The sequence below is a fragment of the Lampris incognitus genome, chromosome 12 (assembly GCF_029633865.1).
Source record: "Lampris incognitus isolate fLamInc1 chromosome 12, fLamInc1.hap2, whole genome shotgun sequence".
In the NCBI taxonomy this organism is placed as follows: Eukaryota; Metazoa; Chordata; class Actinopteri; order Lampriformes; family Lampridae; genus Lampris; species Lampris incognitus.
The window spans coordinates 15,433,343-15,455,515 of NC_079222.1; the positions used below are offsets into that span (position 1 = coordinate 15,433,343).

The 22,173-nt window shown below is 44.7% G+C and overlaps 1 protein-coding gene across 1 annotated transcript in view; it reads right to left on the reverse strand.

Annotated features, from left to right (window-relative positions):
* Nucleotides 1-1,272: 1,272 nt before the first annotated feature.
* Nucleotides 1,273-22,173, reverse strand: part of usp20 (ubiquitin specific peptidase 20) — a 50,824-nt gene continuing 29,923 nt past the window's right edge. The window contains exons 15-25 of the mRNA XM_056290248.1: nt 21,707-21,740; nt 21,251-21,296; nt 20,963-21,143; nt 19,622-19,748; nt 19,327-19,496; nt 18,701-18,782; nt 16,446-16,554; nt 16,244-16,346; nt 15,693-15,761; nt 7,487-7,687; nt 1,273-5,816 (exon numbers count right to left, since the gene is read on the reverse strand). Coding sequence (XP_056146223.1) covers nt 7,530-7,687; nt 15,693-15,761; nt 16,244-16,346; nt 16,446-16,554; nt 18,701-18,782; nt 19,327-19,496; nt 19,622-19,748; nt 20,963-21,143; nt 21,251-21,296; nt 21,707-21,740 — 1,079 coding nt within the window. The 3' untranslated portion in view covers nt 1,273-5,816; nt 7,487-7,529. The remainder of the gene's footprint in view (nt 5,817-7,486; nt 7,688-15,692; nt 15,762-16,243; nt 16,347-16,445; nt 16,555-18,700; nt 18,783-19,326; nt 19,497-19,621; nt 19,749-20,962; nt 21,144-21,250; nt 21,297-21,706; nt 21,741-22,173) is intronic.

The following is a 22,173-nucleotide window of genomic DNA, read 5'->3' on the forward strand; positions in this document are numbered from 1 at the left end:
CCAAGCTGGGGGTAACATGGGGATTCGACCCGCCGATCCTCATGTTGGGCAATGGAATAGACCGCTACATTACATTACATTACAGTCATTTAGCCGACGCTTTTATCCAAAGCGACTTACATAAGTGCATTTAACGTAGGAAATCAGGAGAACTACTAGTCATCAGAGGTCATAAGTGCATCTAAACAAGCATCTAAGAACAAAACCAGTGCTAAAGTAAAAGCGCAAGAAAGACTTTTTTTTTTAATGAGTGAATGCAATAAGTGCTAAGAGCAAGTAACAGGGTAGTAGTTCTTGAAGAGGTGAGTTTTCAACCTATGCCGAAAGATGGGCAGCGACTCCGCTGTCCTGACCTCAGTGGGGAGTTCATTCCACCACTGTGGGGCCAGGACAGAAACGAGCCGTGACCGGGTCGATCGGCAGCAGGGGCCTCTGAGCGACGGGGCAACCAGGCGTCTTGAGGCAGCAGAGCGAAGTGGTTGGGCGGGGATGTAGGGCTTGACCATGGCCTGGAGATAGGAAGGAGCTGTTCCTTTCACTGCCCTGTAGGCTAGCACCAGAGTGTTAAACTGGATGCGAGCAGCTACTGGGAGCCAGTGTAGGGACATGAGAAGGGGAGTTGTGTGGGAGAACTTAGGATAGTTGAACACCAGACGAGCTGCGGCTTTCTGAACAAGCTCCAGAGGTCTGATGGCCGACGCCGAGGCACCGGCAAGGAGGGTGTTGCCGTAGTCCAGCCAGGAGATGACCAGAGCCTGGATGAGCACCTGTGCCATCTCGTCGGTCAGGAATGGGCGAATCCTCCTGATGTTATACAGGAGAAATCTGCAGGAGCGAGCAACTGATGCAACGTTTTCAGCCAACAACAGTTGGTCGTCCAGGATCACACCCAGATTCCTCACAGTCCCGAGTTGGCGTCACCACGGTGTTGTCAATGGTGATGGTCAGGTCTCAGTGCAGGCAACCTTTCCCCGGGAGGAACATCAGCTCTGTCTTGTCCACACTGAGCTTCAGGTGGTGTGTCGCCATCCACTCCGAGATGTGAGTCAAGCACGCAGCAATGCGTGTCTCTACTTGTGTGTCAGAGGAAGGAAAGGAAAAGATCAGCTGGGTGTCATCGGCATAACAATGGTAAGAGAAGCCATGCGAGCGAGTAACAGAACCCAGGGATGTCGTGCACAGGGAGAAAAGGAGAGGACCCAGAACCGAACAGCTACACTACTCGGATGCCCCTCTGTTTCTTTTATTAAAATTTAAACTACCTGCCAGTGCTACAACCGGTGTTACATTACACTATCACAAGCAATACAAGCACTTCTCAAGAGTACTCGGTTAACTGCACCTCTATTGTATTGCCATGCAATTGTGCCGACATAACGTCGCTACACAACTTTTGCAACAGAAAGTCGAAGAGGACTTAAAAGAGCTAGAAGATGGAGATGTCATTGAAACAGTCACAGGCCCTTCGCCATGGGTCCATGACTGTTTCAATGACGCCATCATCATCTGGCTTCTTCAATTCCTCTTCGACTTTCTGCAGAAAGCAGAACTTTAAAAAATTAAATAAATAAAGGTATTAGCAGTATGAGCCACACCAATCTTTTGATGTAATTACACAGAATATTCTCAGAAGACATGTGGACAAACAGTGAGATTAGTCTGGCATGTGAGGCTGGCACTCTGCCAGAACCGCTTCATTTAAAATCATTCAAGATAGAGTAAGAAACAATATCCAAATTCATAAAAATGGTAACATGTTTGTGTGGCAAAGACATTACAATATTTCATAAATGAGACAGAAAGGGCCATTTTTTTTATTCAAATATGAGGTTGATAGTTATTGGAAAATTCCATATTTATAAAAAGAAATAGTTTTGACTTCAAATCTATTTTTCCTCAACTTTATACAGGAATTTGAACAGTACAGCACAACAATATATAATAGAAAAAAAATTAAAAAGCAATTTCAGCCCGAGTTGAAATTTGTTTGAAGATAAAACCTACAGTTCTACCTTGACACGCTTTTGTTGTGAGCTTGCCAAAAGATAAAATGGAATAAAATAAAATGAAATTTTACATTTAGGGACTCCGGAGCAAGCAGCTGATGCTGAACTTATTCTGTTGTGCAGCTAGTGAAGTTATAGCAAGATAGAAACTATTACTAAAACTATTTTGTGTTTAAGGGTACAGAATTTATTCAATTTGGAATACCCACACTATTTAATACACCACACATGCAAGCATCAGTTGACAGGTCAAACGATGAGTGGTTGCCAAGCTATTGCTAAAGGTTTGCTTGCTAAATAGGTGTTGTCTTGCATAAAGTAAGCAATGAGCAGAGCAAAAAAATGCCTTCTTCCTTTAAAATTAGAACAGGTTAGCACGGTCTTTTTTCTCCCCCTTTTCTCCCCAACTGTATCTGGCCAATTGCCCCACTCTTCCAAGCCTTCCCAGTCGCTGCTCCAACCCCCTCTGTCGATCCGGGGAGGGCTGCAGACTACCACATGCCTCCTCCAATACATGTGGAGTCACCAGCCGCTACTTTTCGCCTGACAATGAGGAGTTTCGCCAGGGGGGTGTAGCGCATGGGAGGATCACACTATGCCCCCCCAGTCCGCCCTCCCCCTTGAACATGCTCCCGACCGACCAGAGGAGGTGCTAGTGCAGTGACTAGGACACATACCCACATCCGGCTTCCCACCCGCAGACACTGCCAATTGTGTCTGTGGCCAAGCCAGAGGTAACACGGGGATTTGAACCGCCGATCCCCGTGTTGGCAGGCAACGGAATAGACCGCTACGCTACCCGGATGCCCAGCACTGTCTTTTTAACTCTGATAAGCAGCCACTACAGAGCTAGTGTACACTCTTAAGTCTGCATGTTTTCTTTTTTTTCAAGTAAGAATAGACTGCACAAATAAATCTCTTAGCCATCATGTTGTCCGTCACTTTTTAACGAGTGCCTCAGCCTATTGTCCTTAATATAATCAAACCTTATTCATCACAACTTCTGGCCAACCACTTCACCGCACAAGCATGATGAACAAAATATTTAGGGATACTAAAATAAACCCAAGTATATGAACATAGATGAAATTTCCCAATTGTCATTTAAAATAATTGTGATTTTTGATCAAAATCAAAATATTCATATTCCACTCCCTGTCAAATGCATTATGCTCATTAGTCTTGTACCCCCCCCCTCCCATCTTGAGTTGGCAGTGTATTAGTGGTCATGTACAGTTTGTGCCAAGTCTCATCTAAACAAAATTTCTCTTTCGAATGGCCTTGGTGTAAAAGTTGATGATATTTTCACTGCTTTCCATTTGGTTGCGCGGTAATCGCTCCAAAAAGTACAACGTCATAACATTTGTAAACAATAACAAAAGATCTTTAGTACTTAAAAAAAGCCAACAAGCCAGTGGTCTGGACAAATCTTTGCTCCCAAAAACTCTTCGACTAGCCCACTTCAAAATTAGAGCAAACCATTTCTGACAGAAGTGTATTCTTGATTATCCTCATGTAGAGAGCTAAAAACTCCACATTTACACCCTATTCACCTGATGTTTTATTGGTAGCACTGGATTTTGAATAGAGAGAACAGTTGTAACTGGCCATTTTTCTCATCTTTTTATAGAGGAAATGGTTTATTTTGAAATGTATTCTGTTTGCACTTCTGCATATCAATAAAATCATCCAACTGTGTGTATGTATCCCTGTTCTCAATGGATGAAATCCAAGCATACTTCCATATTTTTCCATCAACATTATTATCAAAATATCCAAGTGAAACAGATACCTGAAAGGTAACAGCATCCTGTTTGTTATTTGTCCCTACCAGTCAAGAAAGAATGTGTGACAGTTACATGCAATTAGAATGAAAATGATCTTTTGGAGTATGTGTGCATGCGTGTTTCATAGCATGAATGCAGTTGCACAGATATTTTGGTACACAGAAAGTTGAATTAGTTCATCTGGACACAAGATTATTGAGAGATACGTTTCGTCACTCATCTAACTGACCTCTTCAGGCTCAACTGACTGAAGGTATCCCCACCCTTATAAACAATACAGTGGCATAACGACCGACACCAATGATCGGCTTCATATGCAAATTTAGTGACCATTAACTAGAGTTAAAATGGCCATGTGTACTATTCACTGAGGATTTGGGAATGGTTGCAATCACAGCATTGTAAGGTGGCGACAGATGTACTCTTAGCCCCCCTCACCCCCCTCGGATCAGTGACGGTCATCCCCTCGTCACACAGATGGCCTCTTTGACTCCCTGTTCAAACCAGCGTTCCTCCCTATCAAGGATGTGCACATCCCCATCCTTGACAGAGTGGCCACTGGCCTGTAGATGGGTGTAGACTGCAGAGTCCTGGCCTGACGTGTTAGCTCTTCTGTGTTGTGCCATCCTCTTGGCCAGCGTCTGTTTGGTTTCCTCAGTGTACAAATCAGACCATCTTCCTGGCACTTAACAGTGTACACTATATTGTCTGTGCCAGGGGACTCGATCCTTGGGTGGACCAATTTCTGGTGCAGCTTGTTTTGGGGTTTGAAAGCAACTGAGATGCGATGTTTGGAAAATACGCATCTCAACTGTTCTGACACTCCCGCCACATACAGAATCACCATTGGTTTATGCTTAGGCAGCTGTTGTCCTTCTCCTCTCTTCGATATGCTGGTGCACTGTTTGGGCATCTTCCTGGCTTTGACAAACACCCAGTTAGGATAACCACACTTAACCAGGGCCTGTTTAATGTGGGATTTCTCCACCTTCCCCGGCCGCTGTGTCGGTGGGGACATTGCCAGTTTGGTGGTACAGCATCCTCATGACTCTTAGTTTGTACTCCAGTGGATGATGAGAGTCAAACCTTAAGTACTGATAAGTATGTGTTGGTTTATGGTAAACATCAACAATCAAATGTCCCCCATCACCAATTGCAATTTCAGTCTAAGAAGGCTAACCTGTCATTTTTCACAACCTCCCTGGTGAACTTGATGTGGTTGTCCACTAAGTTAATGTGGTCGGTGAAATGTGCTACAGCCTGAGATTTAATTTTAACCCAGCTTATCTGGACATGTGTCCAGATGAACTGATTCATCTTTCTGTGATTTTCTTACTTGGATTATTGAGCATGCAAAAAAGACATATTTTGGTACAGTTCAGTCATCATAACATTTCACTGCCTAAACCAAATTCCATTCCTTAGGGGCTCAGATTATTAAGGTTACACTGTTTATTTAAGGTGGTAGGTGGAAGAGTTGGGTTTGTTGATTTTCTCACTGCATTAAGATCCATTACAATGAGCAGAGGCAACTTTTTGCTAAAGTAATGGTAAATTGTTGGTGCAACTGTCTTCCAAAGCATGTTGTCAAATGTCTCTTGGTTGGAGCCTCCATGAAGATATCCAAGCAAGACAGTCATCAGGCAAAGCACCATAACTCAGTCTACCTCGGTGTCACAGTCTATGACACCAAATGTCTGCTTGTCTGAGCCAAATACAGCTAACAGGTTGACACTTAACTACTGTAGCAGCCACTGAAACATAATAGCAGTTGAAAACAGCGCCAGATATGTGGCATGGTGTGTTACTCTATACTGTAACATCAAAGATCAGAATCAATAAATAAATAAATACCTTTTTCCACTACAATATATGACAATTGGGTACCATATTGCCTTCTTGCGATGGGACGACAGAATAATGCGTTGCTACATTTACAAAGTGCTCATGACAAGGCTTCTTCACCAAGGTGCAAATTCCTCATTTTCCTGTGAGGGCAGGAGTGTAGAGCAAGTCAGATGACCTGAGGGTGAGAAAAGAAAAAAAACTAAATTCAGAAATAAGCCAAAAACAAAAGCCAATCAAAACAACGTAGATCAGATTTACAAGCTGTTCATTGACGGGAGACGGTGCCTCCATTATTCTTGCCCACATGCATGACTTTTTTCCTTCTCTGCTGGCCAGCAGGAACGCGTTACCTCATGGGACTGACGTCAGCTAGGTGAGGGTAAAAGATGAATGTTCCAAGACAAGAAACATGAGCCAAATGTTCCAGTTAGTGTTTTTGAGAGTGTCTTGCTGCACGTTCAATAATCCAGGTAAGAAAATCAAACAAGGTTGAATCAATTCATCTGGATACGTTTCTTGACAGATACGTTTCATCAGTCAACTAATGCCCCTTTTCCACTACATGGTACCGGCTCGACTCGACTCAACTTTTTCGTTTTCCATTACTGGAAAGTGCAGGCATTTTGGTAACTGTTATCACTTTTCTGGTACCACCTTTGTCGAGGTTCCAAAAAAAAAAACTGGAGCAGGTACCAAAATCAATGGAGACCAGCTACACTGAGGGGGTACTGTTACAGTAATGGAAAACAACACTCTGCAAGTCGAGTCGAGTCGAGTCAAGTCGAGTCGAATCGAGTCGGTACCATGTAGTGGAAAAGGGGCATAAGTGACATCTTCAATCTAAACTGACAGTGGGGTGTCCCCACCCCTTATAAACAGTACAGTTCAATAATGCATTTTATTTGTGGGTGCCTTTCACAGTTGCAATGCAGTTGCATTGCGACTGAAACCAACGACCAGTTTCGTATGCAAGTGTGTGTGTGACCATTGGCTGGGGTTTCGGTGGCCATGTGTGCTGTTCACGAAGGATTGGAGAATGTTGCAATCACAGCTGCTGTAATTGCAACCTTCCCTAATCCTCTGTGAGTAGTGCACATGGCCATTGAAACTGTAGTTAGTGGTCACACCCATATTTGCATATGAAACTGATCGTTGGTTTTGGCCGTTATGCAACTGTATTGAACTGTATTGTTTATAAGGGGTGGGAACACCCACAGTCAGTTTTTTTTTCCTTTTTCTAAATTTATTTCTGATTTTTCCCTTTTTCTCCCAATTTAGTGGCCTTTCGCTCCCTATTCTAATTCAAACACCCACCCTCGTACTGCATGCGTTCGGCAACTGCATCTCTCTGGCCGGCAGTCTCAAAGGAGACGCCTTGTCACGGAAGTGGCGAGGTGAATCCAGGCCGAACCACTGTTTTTTCCGACACACCCAGAGACACATTCATGTGACGAACACAAGCAGACTCCGCCCCCCTCCCGAAGACAGCGCTGCCAATTATTGCTGCTTAATCGAGTCCGGCCATAGTTGGATCTGACGAGACCGGGGCGTGAACCCCGGTCCCCAGTGGGCAACTGCATCAACACAAAGCCGATGCTTAGACCACTACACCACTGCGGACCCGTTTCCACAGTCGGTTTAGACTGAAGAGGTCACTTAGCTGAGTGATGAAGTATCTGTCAATAAACGTTGTATCCAGATGAACTGATTCAACCTTCTTTGATGTTTTTAAGAGTGGGGGGAAAATGACAGAATTACAAAAGGTTTGATCAAATGACAGTGATTTGAGCAGTGGGTATCTACTATATCTGTGCTCTAAAATTAGTTTTCCTTCATCCCTCTTACCAATGGTCAACAGTGATACCAGAGTCTTGCCTCTCTTCCTTTCTCAAAGTGCTCTGGTCTCTGCCTCAATCTTTCTTTCTCCATGTAGACTGTCAGGATCAGCTATAGCCACCGTCTGCCTCACTGAAATCTCAGGACCTCCTCCATAGATGCCCAACAGGTACTGCCATGTCTCCTCTGAGATTTGACCATAGTCGGCACCTAAAGGTAAACATACACATAAACAATTTTAGACAATCCAGTCATTGATGGGAAGATAATTGTACTTCCCTGCTCTTACTTGCCAACATAGACACTCTTTTGTAAAGAATCTGAGAAACTTAATTTTTCTACTTCAGAGTTCTTAATAATAATAATCATCATCGTCATCATCATCTTCTTCTTCATTACATTTCTAGACAACCAAAGCACTTCACATTGAAGGGGGTAACTCACTTCAACCACCACTAATGTGTAGCAACCACCTGGGTGATGTCATTTTGCACCAGAACGCTCACCACACATCAGCTTGCGGTGCAGAGGGAGTAATCATTGAGCAAATTACATGGGGGGATGATTAGGTGGCCAGATGGAGAGAGCCAGGTTGGGAATTTTGCCAGGACACTGGGGAACCTCCTACTCTTTGTGATAAGTGCCATGGGATCTTTAATGAGCACAGTGAGTCGGGACCTCAGTTTAATGTCTCATCCGAAGGACAGCATCTCCTACAGCACAGTGTCCTCGTCACTAGACTGGGGAATTTGGGATTTGATATATTTGTTGTTTTTTATTAGGACAAGAGGGAAGACTGCCCCCTACTGGCCCACCAACACTACTTCCGGCAGCAACTCAGTTTTCCAAGGAGGTCTACCATCCAAATACTAGTCAAGCCCATACCTGCTTCGCTTACGTCATTTGGCAGAGCCAGGGTACATGTTGGTATGGCTGCCAGCTTGTCATCTTTTTTTTTTTCGAGTTCAAGTTCAACTTTATTGTCATGTGTATTTCTGGAGGACGGGATGATATGGTCACTGGAGCGGGATTGGATGAGCAAGCGGAAGCAGAGTTCTAGATGTACTGGAGTTTGTTTAGGACTTTGGATGACGAGCCGTAGGAAATGCTGTTGCAGTAGTCAATGCTGGATGTAATGAAGGCATGGATCAAGGTTTCAGCAGAAGAAAAGGAAACTGATGGACAGAGATGAGCTATGTTTTTTAGCTGGAAAAAGGCACTTCTGGTGATTTCATTAATGTGGTGTTCAAAGGACAGGTTGCTGTCAAAAATTATTCCAAGGTTGCGGATGTGTGGGGAGGGGGACACAGTGGAAGTATCGGTAAGGCAGAAGTTGTGAGTGAATTTGGTAAGCGATTTGGACCCAATGATGATCATATCAGATTTATTACAATTTATTTGAGGAAGTTGGCTTGCATCCATGATTTGATTTCAGTGAGGCACTTGGTCAGACTGGAATACATTGTAGGGGCCATGGATTTAGTGGAGATGTAGAGCTGGACATCATCAGCATAACAATGGATGTGGAGACCATGATGTCATATGATGTTACCGAGGGGGAGCATGTAAAGGATGAACAGGAGAGGACTGAGCACCAAACTCTGGGGGACACCTTGGAACAGAGGCATGGTGAAGGAGGTGCAATTGTTCCTGTTGATGAACTGTTGTCTGTTTGTCAGATATGACTTTAGCCAGGAGAGGGCAGGACCGGTGATGTTGAGGGAGGATTCAAGGCAGGAGAGAAGAATGGTGTGGTTGATGGTGCCAAAAGCTGCAGTGAGGTCGAGGAGGATGAGAATGCTGAGGTAGCCAGAGTCTGTGGAGAGGAGGAGGTCATTAGTGACTTTAAGGAGGGCTATTTCTGTGCTGTGCTGTGAGCAGAAACCAGACTGAAATAGTTTGAGCAGGTCGTTGGAGATGAGGTGAGCTTTGAGTTGGGAGGTGACAACACGTTCCAGTATTTTTGACAGAAAGGGGAGATTGGAGATAGGCTGGAAATTGTTCATGACATCAGGGTTGAGTCCAGGTTTTTGGAAGGTGGGAGTGACAGCAGCCAGTTTAAGATAAGATGTACTTTAGGGTGTCCGGATGGCATGGCGGTCTATTCTGTTGCCTACCAACATGGGGCTCTCCAGTTCAAATCCCCGTGTTACCTCCAGCTTGGTCGAGCATCCCTACAGACACAAATGAGCATGTCTGTGGGTGGGAAGCCGGATATGGGTATGTGTCCTGGATGCTGCACTTGCACCTTCTCTGGTTGGTCGGGGCGCCTGTTCTGGGGGAAATAGGAATAGTGTGATCCTCCCAAGCACTATGTCCCCCTGGTGAAACTCCTCAATGTCAGGTGAAAAGAAGCGGCTGGTGACTCCACATGTATCGGAGGAGGCATGTAGTAGTCTGCAGCCCTCCCTGGATCGGCAGAGGTGGTGCAGCAGCGACCGGAACGACTAGGAAAACAGGGCAATTGGCCAAGTACAATTGAGGGGAAATAGGGGGGAAATCCAAAAAAAAGAAAGAGAAGATGTATTTGATTAATCCCCGTGGGGAAATCCCCCCCCCTTGCATTTAACCCATCCCAGCACACACACTGGAAACACTGGGCAGCCATGTAGCTAGGAGCCGTGGTCAGCCACCCGGGGACAAACTCCAGTTTGAGCTTATGGGAGACTGAACCAGAGCTGAAGGAGGAGTTAATGATTTCTGTGATGAGTGAGGAGATAACTGGGAAACAGTCCTTAACAAGATTAACAAGATTGGATGAGATGGGATCCAGAACACAAGTGGAGTTTCTCATTCCTACCATAAAGTTAGACAGCTGTATTGGGGACACATGGGAGAACTTTGACAGGGGCTGAGTGGTAAGGGGGGGGGTAAACGGGAAGGGAGGTGGAGAGGGCGGGGGAGGTGGTCAGGTTGTTGTAGATAGTGTCAATTTTAGATTGGAAAAATGAAAAGAAAGAGCTGCACTTGTTTACTGTGAAGGAACTGGAGGTATTGTCACTGGGTTTGAGAAGTTTATTGTGGAAAAGAGAGCCTTAAGGTTGCTGGAGCCAGAGTGTATGAGGTGTGAAAGTAGGTGGACCGGGCAGTGATGAGAATGTCTTGGTATCGTTGAAGGTAGTCTGTGTAGGCTTGGAGATGCACTGTTAAACCAGTTATCTTGCAAAGTCTTTCGAGGTGGCGCTTACAGCATTTCATTTGATGGAGTTCAGGAGTATATCAGAGAGCTGGGTGTTTGAATGAGACTATTTTAGTTTTAACTGGGGCCAGCTGATCAAGACAGGAGGAGAATGAGTTACTATTATAATTGACAAGTTTGGCGGGATTATCAGACAGCGGGTGACAGGAGGCAGACATTTTACTGGCAAGAGGCTGAGGGGGAAACAGATTCGAGATTTCTGAAGGATATTATGTGTTTGACTATTGGGATGGGGATAGGGACATTAATGTCCATGATGATTGCCAGGTGGTCAGAGATATTGTGGTTGAGGCTGGAGAGTTGATGTATTGTGAGACCAGTGGAGCAGATCAAATCCAGGATGTGACCATGACTCTGAGTGGGCAAGTTGATATGTTGTGTGAAGTTGAAGCATTGTAGCAGTTCCAGGAATTCTATGGCAGATTTACAGTCAGTGTCATCAATGTGAATATGTGAATATAACCCAGCCACTAAGGATGCAAAAGCCAGTGCATTCTTAGTGCCGGTCCCAAGCCTGGATAAATGGGGGGGGGGGGTGCATCAGGAAGGGCCTCTGGAGTAAAATCTTTGCCAAATCAAATATGTGGCTCATAAATTGGATTTCCATACCGGATCAGATGAGGACCAGGTTACCAAGGACCACCACTGGTACTGTTGGCCAGCAGGGTGCCGGTGGAAACTATGCTACTGTTAGGTGAAGGAGGAGAGGGGGAAGGCATGTCCAGAGGCAGCGGGAGAGGAGGAAGGGTAGGAGTGTGGAGGTGAGAGTCAGAACTTAGAATGTTGGCACTATGACTGGTAAAGAGAGAGAGCTGGTTCATATGATGGAAAGAAGAAAGGTAGGTATACTGTGTGTGCAAGAGGCCAGGTGGAAGGGGAGTAAGGCCAGGAGCATCGGAGGTGGGTTCAAACTCCTCTACCATGGTGCGAATAGGAGGAGAAATGGGGTAGGGGTCATTCTTGAAGGAAGAGTATGTCAAGAGTGTGCTGGAGGTGAAGACAGTGGCAGACAGAGTGATTATGAAGCTGGAAATCAAAGGAGTAATGATGAATGTTATCAGCGCATATGCCCCACAAGTTGGGTGTGAGATGGAAGAGAAAGAAGATTTCTGGAGTGAGTTGACTTCAATGGGCATGTTCGTGAAGGGAACAGAGGTGATGAGGAGGTGATGGGTATCAAGGAGAGAAATGTGGAAGGACAGATGGTGGTGGATTCTGTGAAATGGATGGAAATGGCTGTGGTGAATACATATTTCAAGAAGAGGGAGGAGCTCAGGGTGATGTACAAGAGTGGAGGAAAGTGCACACAGGTGGACTATATCTTATGTAGAAGGCGTGACCTGAAAGGGATTGGAGACTGCAAGGTGGTGACAGGGGAGAACATAGCTAGGCAGCATCGGATGGTGGTCTGTAGGCTGACTTAGGAGACCAAGAGGAAGTTAATGAGGGCAGAGCCAAGGATCAAATGGTGGAAGTAGAATAAAGAAGACTGTTGTGTGGAGTTAAGGGAGGAGTTAAGACAGTAGTTAAGAGTTGCTGGATGGCTGGTCAACTACTGCAAAACTGGTGAGGGAGACAACTAGGAAGGTACTTGTTGTGTTATCAGGACAGAGGAAAGAAGACAAGGAGACTTGGTGGTGGAATAAGGAAGTACAGCAAAGTATACTGAGGAAGAGGCTGGCACAGAAGAAGTGGGATAGTCAGAGAGATAAAGAAAGTAGACAGGAGTACAAGGAGATGCAGTGTAAAGCAAAGAGAGAGATGGCAAAGGTAAAGGAAAAGGCACATGGTGAGTTGTATGAGAGGTTAGACACGAATGAAGGAGAAAAGGACTTGTACCGATTGGCTAGACAGAGGGACCGAGCTGGGAAGGATGTGCAGTAGGTTAGGGCGATCAAGGATAGAGATGGAAATGTGGATGGATGCTGAATATGGAGCTTCCAGGAAAGAGGAAGGCCGAAGAGGAGGTTTATATATGTGGTGAGGGAGGACATGCAGGTGGCTGGTGTCACAGAGGAAGATGCAGAGGACTGGAAGAAATGGAAACGGACGATCCGCTGTGGCGACCCCTAATGGGAGCAGCCGAAAGTAGTAGTAGTAGTAGTAGTAGTAGTAGTCAATGTGAATATTAAAGAATGGAAGGTGAGATGGCAAATAACTGGGTCAGAAAATCAGTAAAGTCAGAGAGAAAGGATGGGTTAGGCGTAGGGGTTCGGTAGATAACGGCAGTGACCAAGGAAGTGGGACCAAAGAGTTTGAAGGCAAGGTGCACAAAAGAATGAGCAGCAGGAATGGAAATGGTGGTTGTTTTAATGTCCTTACTGTAAACAGCAGCAACACCAGCTCCCCGCCCCTCAAGACGAGGTTTATCAATGTATGTGAATTATGTGGGTGTGGTCTGGTTTAGTGGGAAATACGCCAGGTTCCAGTGAGGCAGAGGATATTAAGGTTACTGTCAGTTATAAATTCATTCAGAATGATGCTTTTGTTATTGAGTGAACATGTGTTGAGCAAAACCAGTTTCAGAGGACGTTGCTTTGTGACAGATTGTGAGGATTGAGGAAGGTGATGGAGATTGGACTGATTCACGTTTTGTTCGTTGTGGTAATGGTGAGGGTAATGATGTCTGTTGGTAATACGGTCATGAATGGGAAGAGGTGGAACAGCAGTATGATCATGCTACAAGGGGGAGCTGGTGTGAGCAACGGACATGACAGTCATTGTTTTGGGCAAAGGGGAAGAAGAGGGTTCAGGAAGGTGCGTGTGATGTAAATAGTCAATCACGTGTGGAGGGCAGAACAATATGCTGCAAATTAGCAGCAAGCATGCGACTACCTAGCATGTTCAGGTGAAGACCATCTCTTTTATATAGAGAAGAGTGCTCCCAGAACAAGTTAAAGTTATGAATAAAACCAATATTGTGCGCTATACTCACAGACTGGAGCCAGGTATGAAGGCTGAGAATCCTTCTAAAATGCCCCACACCACAACCCAGTGAGGGAATTGAGCCAGAAATAAATGCAGTTTTTCCATGACTGTTGAGGAGATTAAAAAGACGGATAAAGTCACCTTTTGTCCGCCCGGACTGCTAATGGGCAGTGTCATTGGAGCCAGCGTGGACTATTACTTTCATAATTGTGGGAAATGGATCAAGGAATCCTGGGAGATTCTCCAGGATGTCAGGGACAGTAGCTCCAGGTTAACAGCGCGTGACCGCAGTTATGAAACGGTTGTTTTGGACTATGGAATCCCTGATGATCAAGGTAGTGTGGGGAAAGAGAGGAGTGGGTGACTGATTGACAGGGCTGTCAGGGACAGTCTTGGGGGGGATAAATGTTGTTGGCCTGAGGTAGTGTCATTGGGACTGGGAGTGACCAACCTGCCCGAACGCCAGGAAGCAGTGCAGGGGGACCTGTGCAGAAGGACCCATGGTGGCAGCGGTGGGTCAGCCACCACAGCAGCTGGAGCAGCTGTTACAGCAGGAGTAGTCCCAGCTGGAGCAGGGAAACGTTCCATGTTGGAAGGAGCAACATCGGCCATGTGAACAGCAACGGCCACGGCGGCATCAACAGGGTGAACCATGGCACCAGCCGATAGCATGGTAAACCGACGTGCGAGGTTTATGGGCAGAGGCGAGGTAGCTCGGGGTCTATTTATCTTGCCACATCTGACTACCACCTCCGACCAGGTGGAGCAGGAGGAGGGCTGGCAATGAGATGATGGGTCCCAGAGGATGGTGTCCAAGATGGCTGAGTTCATAACTGAGATCGTTTTGGACTGTGTGGCTGCGGTGTCAATAAACTCAGATAAACGAGAGTCCTTTTTTTGGAGTTCATCTGAAAGCTGTCGAATATCATTTTGAGGTGAGTAGTGATACTAAACCAGTTGATCAATGTTCACAGAAAAGAAAGTGGATGTTAGCCGTTAACTCAGTCAGCTGAGGGATGACTCCACACGGCTTTCACCAAGAGTGCAAGGAGTCAGTACAGCAATCGATGATCGGGTTAAGAGCCCATAAAACAGGCAAACCATGAAATCAATAAGAAAGTCTCTAGGAGTTGTTAAAAGCTGCAGCGCCACAAACAAACAAACTGTAGCATAGAATATATACTTAGCACAAAAAGTAAGGAAATGTATGTTTGGTAGATTATTTCTTTGTTGTAACAATGCTTCTTAGCAATAAATCTTATACCGTTGGAAAGCCTGTTTATTTCCCTTTTAAATGGTGCCACATTTGTAAGGAACATGCCTTTGTGGGATGAGCAGCAGAGCTGAGTATGTGGGTTGCGCCCATGAAAAATTTGCCAAATCTTCTCTGCCAATGCCAAACAGCTTATTTTGCTGTTGCTATTGACTCTTGTTTTGAGCTTCTGGTACCGCAGGTGCTGACAATCAGGTGCCTGATATAAGATTTATTGCCAAGAAGCATTGTTACAACAAAGAAATAATCTGCCAAACACAAATTTCCTTACTTTCTGTGCTAGGTTTAGAATATAGAAAAGTATAGAAAAGTACACATAACACAACAAAGTAAGGTGCATATGGGTGTGTCAGCTGTTCAGCAACCTGACTGTCTGTGGAAAGAAACTATTACTGCGAAGGGTGGTGGGGATTTGATGCTCCAGTAACGTTCTTTCAATGGAAGGAGCGGGAACAGAACACGAGCAGGCTGGCTGATGTCCTTAATGACGTTTTTGGCTTTCCTTTTGCAGCAACTGGTGTAAATATTATGAAGTTGTGGTAGTTCCATGCCATTAATCTTTGCTGCAGTCTTTACAGTCCTTTGAAGCAGTCTACAGCCCTGAGCAGTCAGGTTGCGAAACCACACTGTGATACAGCCTGTCAAGACACTCTCGGTGATACTGCGATAAAAGCTCGTAAGAGTTTTGATTTGGTTTTGGTTTTTATGTCAAGCCTGCAACCGGATCAAAATTTTGGGATGTGCTAACTTACTTGGCTAACAACTTCAAAAATATTGACTTCAACTTTTCGACATTAACCATGACCATGGCCTACCTTGTTTGAGTTGTATGTGTCCTCCTTTCATTACACCAATCTTACTGTTGTCAATGGGGCCCGGAGGCTCTGAGAAAACAGAAGCAGGGAAATCAGAATCAGAAACACTTTATTTGTCTTTTCATTTCATGCACGTGTGCACATAAAATGAAACAAAATATCATTTCCCCCAGCCCAGAGCAGTGCAACACAAAGACAAAAACACATATCCGAAAACTACAAGAACTACAAGAACACATATATCTAAACTAACACATAGCGAAACCACAAAAAAAATTCACTGTCCAGGAGAACAAACGCCAGCCAGGATGACTGTCAGGACTGCAAGTCTGCATGGGCTAGCAGATAGCTTAGTCTGCCCCATGTCTGCATCCTGTCAAGACAGCCCTCGGTGTTTCCTCTTTGGCCGCAGCCACGGTCAGGGCCATGGTCCTTGGACCCACAGGATGCAGCAGACCCAGCTCCCTCAGCCGATCCAACGCTAGCTATGTTAAAAGGGTGTGAAAACATCTTTTATGCAAAACTTCCTTCATAGAGCTGCTGTGTCATACCATTGTCTTTGCCTTTTACAAAGCTCTCCCACTCTCTGAACCACTGCATGCTGATACACAAGATGACTGTGGGAGCCTCTTCAGCCTGGAACTCTTTATTTAGCTATAACCAAAAAATATTTTTTAAAAAGAACGTTAATTCCATTTACAATACTGAGGTTACATACACACATGTAACTCCAGTCAGCACACAGGCCCTCACCTTGATGAAGGTGTCTATTTCCACTTTTCTGCGTTTTGCCAGGGCTTCAATCTCTACCTGGCAGATTGCACACATGTAAAGATGGTTGACTGCTGGGCCACCTCCAAAACTGGGGAGAGCGATGCAAACAGATTGATGACAAGAGGAAAAGTGCATAGAAACAGAAAGGCAGACAAACATATTTAGAATTATAGATGTAACGATGGACAGAACATAGACAGAACGTAAGAACAATAGAATAGGCAGAAAGACACAAAGACAGATAAAGACAATGACAATGTTAGAATAGAGGAAATTAAGAACAGACAAAATTATGGATACTACAATAGATAGAATGATATACTGACATAGCCAAAGAAAAAATAGAATTATCAATATAACAATACAGTAGATATGGGGCATCTGGTGGGTCTATTCCGTTGCCTACCAACACGGGGATCGCCAGTTCAAATCCCCGTGTTACCTCCGGCTTGGTTGGGCATCCTACAGACACAGCTGGCTGTGTCTGTGGGTGGGAAGCCGGATGTGGGTATGTGTCCTGGTCGCTGCACTAGCTCCTCCTCTGGTCAGCCGGGGTACCTGTTTAGGGCGGGAGGGGGAACTGGGGGGGGGGCAGTGTGGTCCTCCCACGTGCTACGTCCCCCTAGTGAAACTCCTCATCCTCACTGTCAGGTGAAAAGAAGCAGCTGGCGACTCTACATGTATCGGAGGAGGCATGTGGTAGTCTGCAGCCCTCCCCTGATCGGCAGAGAGGGTGGAGCAGCGACTGGGACGGCTCGGTAGAGTGGGGTAATTGGCCGGATACAGTTGGGGAGAAAATCCAAGATTAAAAAAAAAACAATAGATATAACCAATAAAAAATGGTAAACAAGTGACAGAACAATAGACAGAACAACAGAAAAAGAGAAGGATAGACAGAATGATGGACAGATGACTGATGGCTAGATAGATGAACAGAAATATACACTCACCGGCCACTTTATTAGGCACACCTGTCCAACTGCTCGTTAACGCAAATTTCTAATCAGCCAATCACATGGCAGCAACTCAATGCATTTAGGCATGTAGACATGGTCAAGACGATCTGCTGCAGTTCAAACCGAGCATCAGAATGGGGAAGAAAGGTGATTTAAGTGACTTTGAACGTGGCATGGTTGTTGGTGCCAGACGGGGTGGTCTGAGTATTTCAGAAACTGCTGATCTACTGGGATTTTCACGCACAACCATCTCTATAGGGGTTTCAGAGAATGGTCCGAAAAAGAGAAAATATCCAGTGAGCGGCAGTTCTGTGGGCGAAAATGCCTTGTTGATGCCAGAGGTCAGAGGAGAATGTCCAGACTGGTTCGAGCTGACAGAAAGGCAACAGTAACTCAAATAACCACTCATTACAACCGAGGTATGCAGAAGAGCATCTCTGAACGCACAACACGTCGAACCTTGAGGCAGATGGGCTACAGCAGCAGAAGACCACAATTCGCACAGGCTCACCAAAATTGGACAATAGAAGATTGGAAAAACGTTGCCTGGTCTGATGAGTCTCGATTTCCGCTGCAACATTCGCATGGTAGGGTCAGAATTTGGCATCAGCAACATGAAAGCATGGATCCATCCTGCCTTGTATCAACGGTTCAGGCCGGTGGTGGTGGTGTAATGGTGTGGGGGATATTTTCTTGGCACACTTTGGGCCCCTTAGTACCAATTGAGCATCGTGTCAACGCCACAGCCTACCTGAGTATTGTTGCTGACCATGTCCATCCCTTTATGACCACAGTGTTCCCATCTTCTGATGGCTACTCCCAGCAGGATAACGCGCCATGTCATAAAGCTCAAATCATCTCAGACTGGTTTCTTGAACATGACAATGAGTTCACTGTACTCAAATGGCCTCCACAGTCACCAGATCTCAATCCAATAGAGCACCTTTGGGATGTGGTGGACCGGGAGATTCGCATCATGGATGTGCAGCCGACAAATCTGCAGCAACTGCGTGATGCTATCATGTCAATATGGACCAAACTCTCTGAGGAATGTTTCCAGTACCTTATTGAATCTATGCCACAAAGGATTAAGGCAGTTCTGAAGGCAAAAAGGGGTCCAACCCGGTACTAGCAAGGTGTACCTAATAAAGTGGCCAGTGAGTGTACATGGCCAGTGAATGATGAAGAGCAGTTCAAAGAAAAGAACGTAAGTATGATGTGAACAGAATGTCATTTTTTCCTCTCACAACATTATGTGGCTTTTTGCCAGTTTGTCACCTGTTGTAAAGGTACTCCCACACATTCTGAGGCAGAATCACAACCAGATCATCTATATAGTGGTATTTATTAGGTGGTATCCCTGGACAAAGATATAAAGTCATTAAGAGGTTAATTAGCATGAGTGCACTTGTTTGTCAAGAAAATCCATGTTTGTTTTTTTTCTGGTGCGTTATTGGTGAATTTTAAACTGCAGTTTAATTTAACAGATTCATTCATTATCCAAACCGCTTACCCTTACTCAGGGACACGGGGGATGCTGGAGCCTATCCCAGCAGTCATTGGGCGGCAGGCGGGGAGACACCCTGAACAGGCCACCAGACCATCACAGGGCCAACACACACACACATTCATACCTAAGGACAATTTAGTACGGCCGATTCACCTGACCTGCATGTCTTTGGACTGTGGGAGGAACCAGAGCCCCCAGAGGAAACCCACGCAGACATGGGGAGAACATGCAAACTCCACACAGAGGACAACCCGGGACGACCCCCAAGGTTGGACTACCCCGGGGCTCGAACCCAGAACCTTACTGCTGTGAGGCGACCACGCTAACCGCTGCGCCGCCGTGCCACAGTTTAATAATAGTTTAACAGATAAACACATTATGTATACTTGCTCACCTCCATGATGACATAGAAATGTGTGATTGCTGATGGGACCTGGTTCTGTGAACGTGTTGAACTTATTAAGCCATTCTCTGGAAATGTAAAACTGAAGCAGGCTGGGCTCCTTCATGTTGGCTAGAGCCACCACCTTCTGCCTTTCTCTTACTGCCTCCTCATTGCTTTTCCTGTTCATAACCAAGAGAAGCACTCAGATAACTAGGAATGAAACAAAATCCATCATTTTTTTTCTATCCATGAACACAGATTTGATTTGGATGGTTAACATTTTAATAACTGTTTCGTAGCTGACCTGTAGAACAATACATAGGCCTCTGCATTCTGCACCACTGTTTCATGGACCTCTGTCACATACTGGTCATCAAACTCATACCACTGTCCGTTAATCACGTTCTGGCAGTACGCTATGTAGTGCCCACCTGGAACACCGAGGAGGATAAGAGATAAGAAGAAAATAAGAGATAATGAAAAACAGACAACATAACAAGAAGAAAAAACAGAAAAGATTGATGAGGCATGGAAAATGTAAGAGTATAAGACAGCTACAGACCATGTTTCATATGGTGTGTGTGTATGTTTGTGTGTGTGACCAACATGGTGACCAAGTTCCACCATATTTTATTTTTTTGCAGTGTTATGCAACAACACTAGTGACTCCCTTTCATTTCGAATGGATCTCTGGAGTTAAGCGAGCGCTAAGGCACCTCTACAGTTACCACATAATAAATACGTGCTGGTAAATAAAAAACAAAAAAAAAGACAAATTTCAGTGTTATATGTCTTTATGCACGTTCAATAATCCAGGTAGGAAAACGAAAGAAAGTTGAATCAGTTCATCTGGACACGACACTTATTGACAGATACATTTCATCACCCATCTAAGTGACCTCTTCAGTCTGAAGTGACTGCAGGTATCCCCATCCGAATAAACAATACAGTAGCATAATGGCCGAAAACAACGATCAGTTTCATATGCAAATATGGGCGTGAGCATTAACTAGAGTTTCAATGGCACATCTGTTGCCATCTTACAATACTGTGATTGCAAACGGTAGAGGCTAGTTCCCATCGATGCAGAGAATGGTCAACTGAGCATGCGCAAGTACTCGTTGCCTCTGTTGTTTGGGTAGGTTAAGGTTAGGGTTAGGGCGGGGTTAGGGTTAAAGTTAGCTAATCAGACGCAGAGTAGGGGTGGGTCTTCCTAGAATCCTAGCGCCTGGATGCTACGTGGGGCGTGTGGAGGCATGATAGAGGCATGTCGCGCATGCTCAGTTGACCATTCTCTACTCCATTTCCGTTCTCTGCATCGATGGGAACTAGCCTCTACCGATTGCAAACAGTCCCAAATCCTCTGAGACTAGTACACATGGCCATTGTGACTCCAGTTAATGGTCACACCCATTTGCATATGATCGTTGATTTCAGTCGTTATACAACTGTATTGTTTATAAGGGTGGAGATACCTGCAGTCACTTTAGACTGAAGATGTCACTTAGATGAGTGCTGAAACTTTTCTGTCAATAAACGTTGTGTCCAGATGAACTGATTCAACTGTCCGTGCTTCAGTGTCATATTCAGTGGCGGTAATAATATTCTTGGCATTTTATCCGTAAGAAATAACATATTCTCGTACTTCCTGCAGTGCCGTGGTGACAGATGACTGACAGCAGGTCATAAGTGGTGATTTGGGAGGGACTTTCTTTGGCCAGGAAAGGTCGCAGGTCCAGGCCCTCCAAAGGAAAGGACACATGGCTGCTAATTTTGAAGGAGTACATGACCTCGTGCCGAAAGCGCTTCAGGTGAATGCACAGAATCTAGTTGACAAAATTGAATGCAAAGGCATGTTAAGATGGTTTATATAGATTAACCAGAAGAAAAATTATCTGTAACAAATACAAAATGAAAAACAAATGTCATGTACCTCTGGTAGTCTCAGGACTTTGCAATATTTAACACCATTCCTCAGCCTGTAAAGGAAAAGAGAAATGAATACTGTGCAAATCTCTGCTCTGTCAATACACAACAATGTCCAATATATTGCCTGTCGGGAGATTCTGCTATAAGTAGACACATGTGACTTTCTATCAGCTGACATCATTAAATCTAAATTCCCTGTTGCCGTGTAATTAAAATACAGAGGTAAATAAAGTGTGCTGTTTCTTCTTTAAAAATTATATTTGTTGAGGAAACCATGAGGTAATTTGATGGGACTGATACATGGCAACTACTCAAAAATTGAGTGTCATTAGCTCTGTCTCCCCTATGCACTAACATTTTCTTTAGTGTACAATTTGTTGGTGTACAATTACTATAGACTGGTAAACAATTTGAATGGGAGATCAAGGTACCAAGTGATGGGTTTCCCCAACATACTCACTTCTTGCATCTTTCACAGCTATACATGTTGTCCCCTGCCAAAGAACACACACATTCCTAAATTTAGTCATACATTCCTTATGGTTAACTTAGTGTGAAGGCAATTTGTCTGCCACATAACCATATATGATGTATGCTTACTTTTAATCTTTAACCATATATGACTTTAGTCTATATTGCTTAATTAGATAGTTAAAGATCATGTGTAACAGAACAAAGGTAGCGTCTTCTCCCTATGAACAGTTAAAGGTCTATTGTTAACTGTTAGCCAATGGCAGACGAATGTATGATAAACTAAGTGTAGTATTTATGCATGTTCAACAATCCAGGTAAGGGAATCACAGAAAGTTGAATCAGTTCATCTGGACATGTTTATTGAGAGAGAAATGTTTCATCACTCGTCTAAGTGACCTCTTCAGTCTCAACTGACTGCAGGCATCCCCACCCTGAACAGGGAGTCAAAGAGGC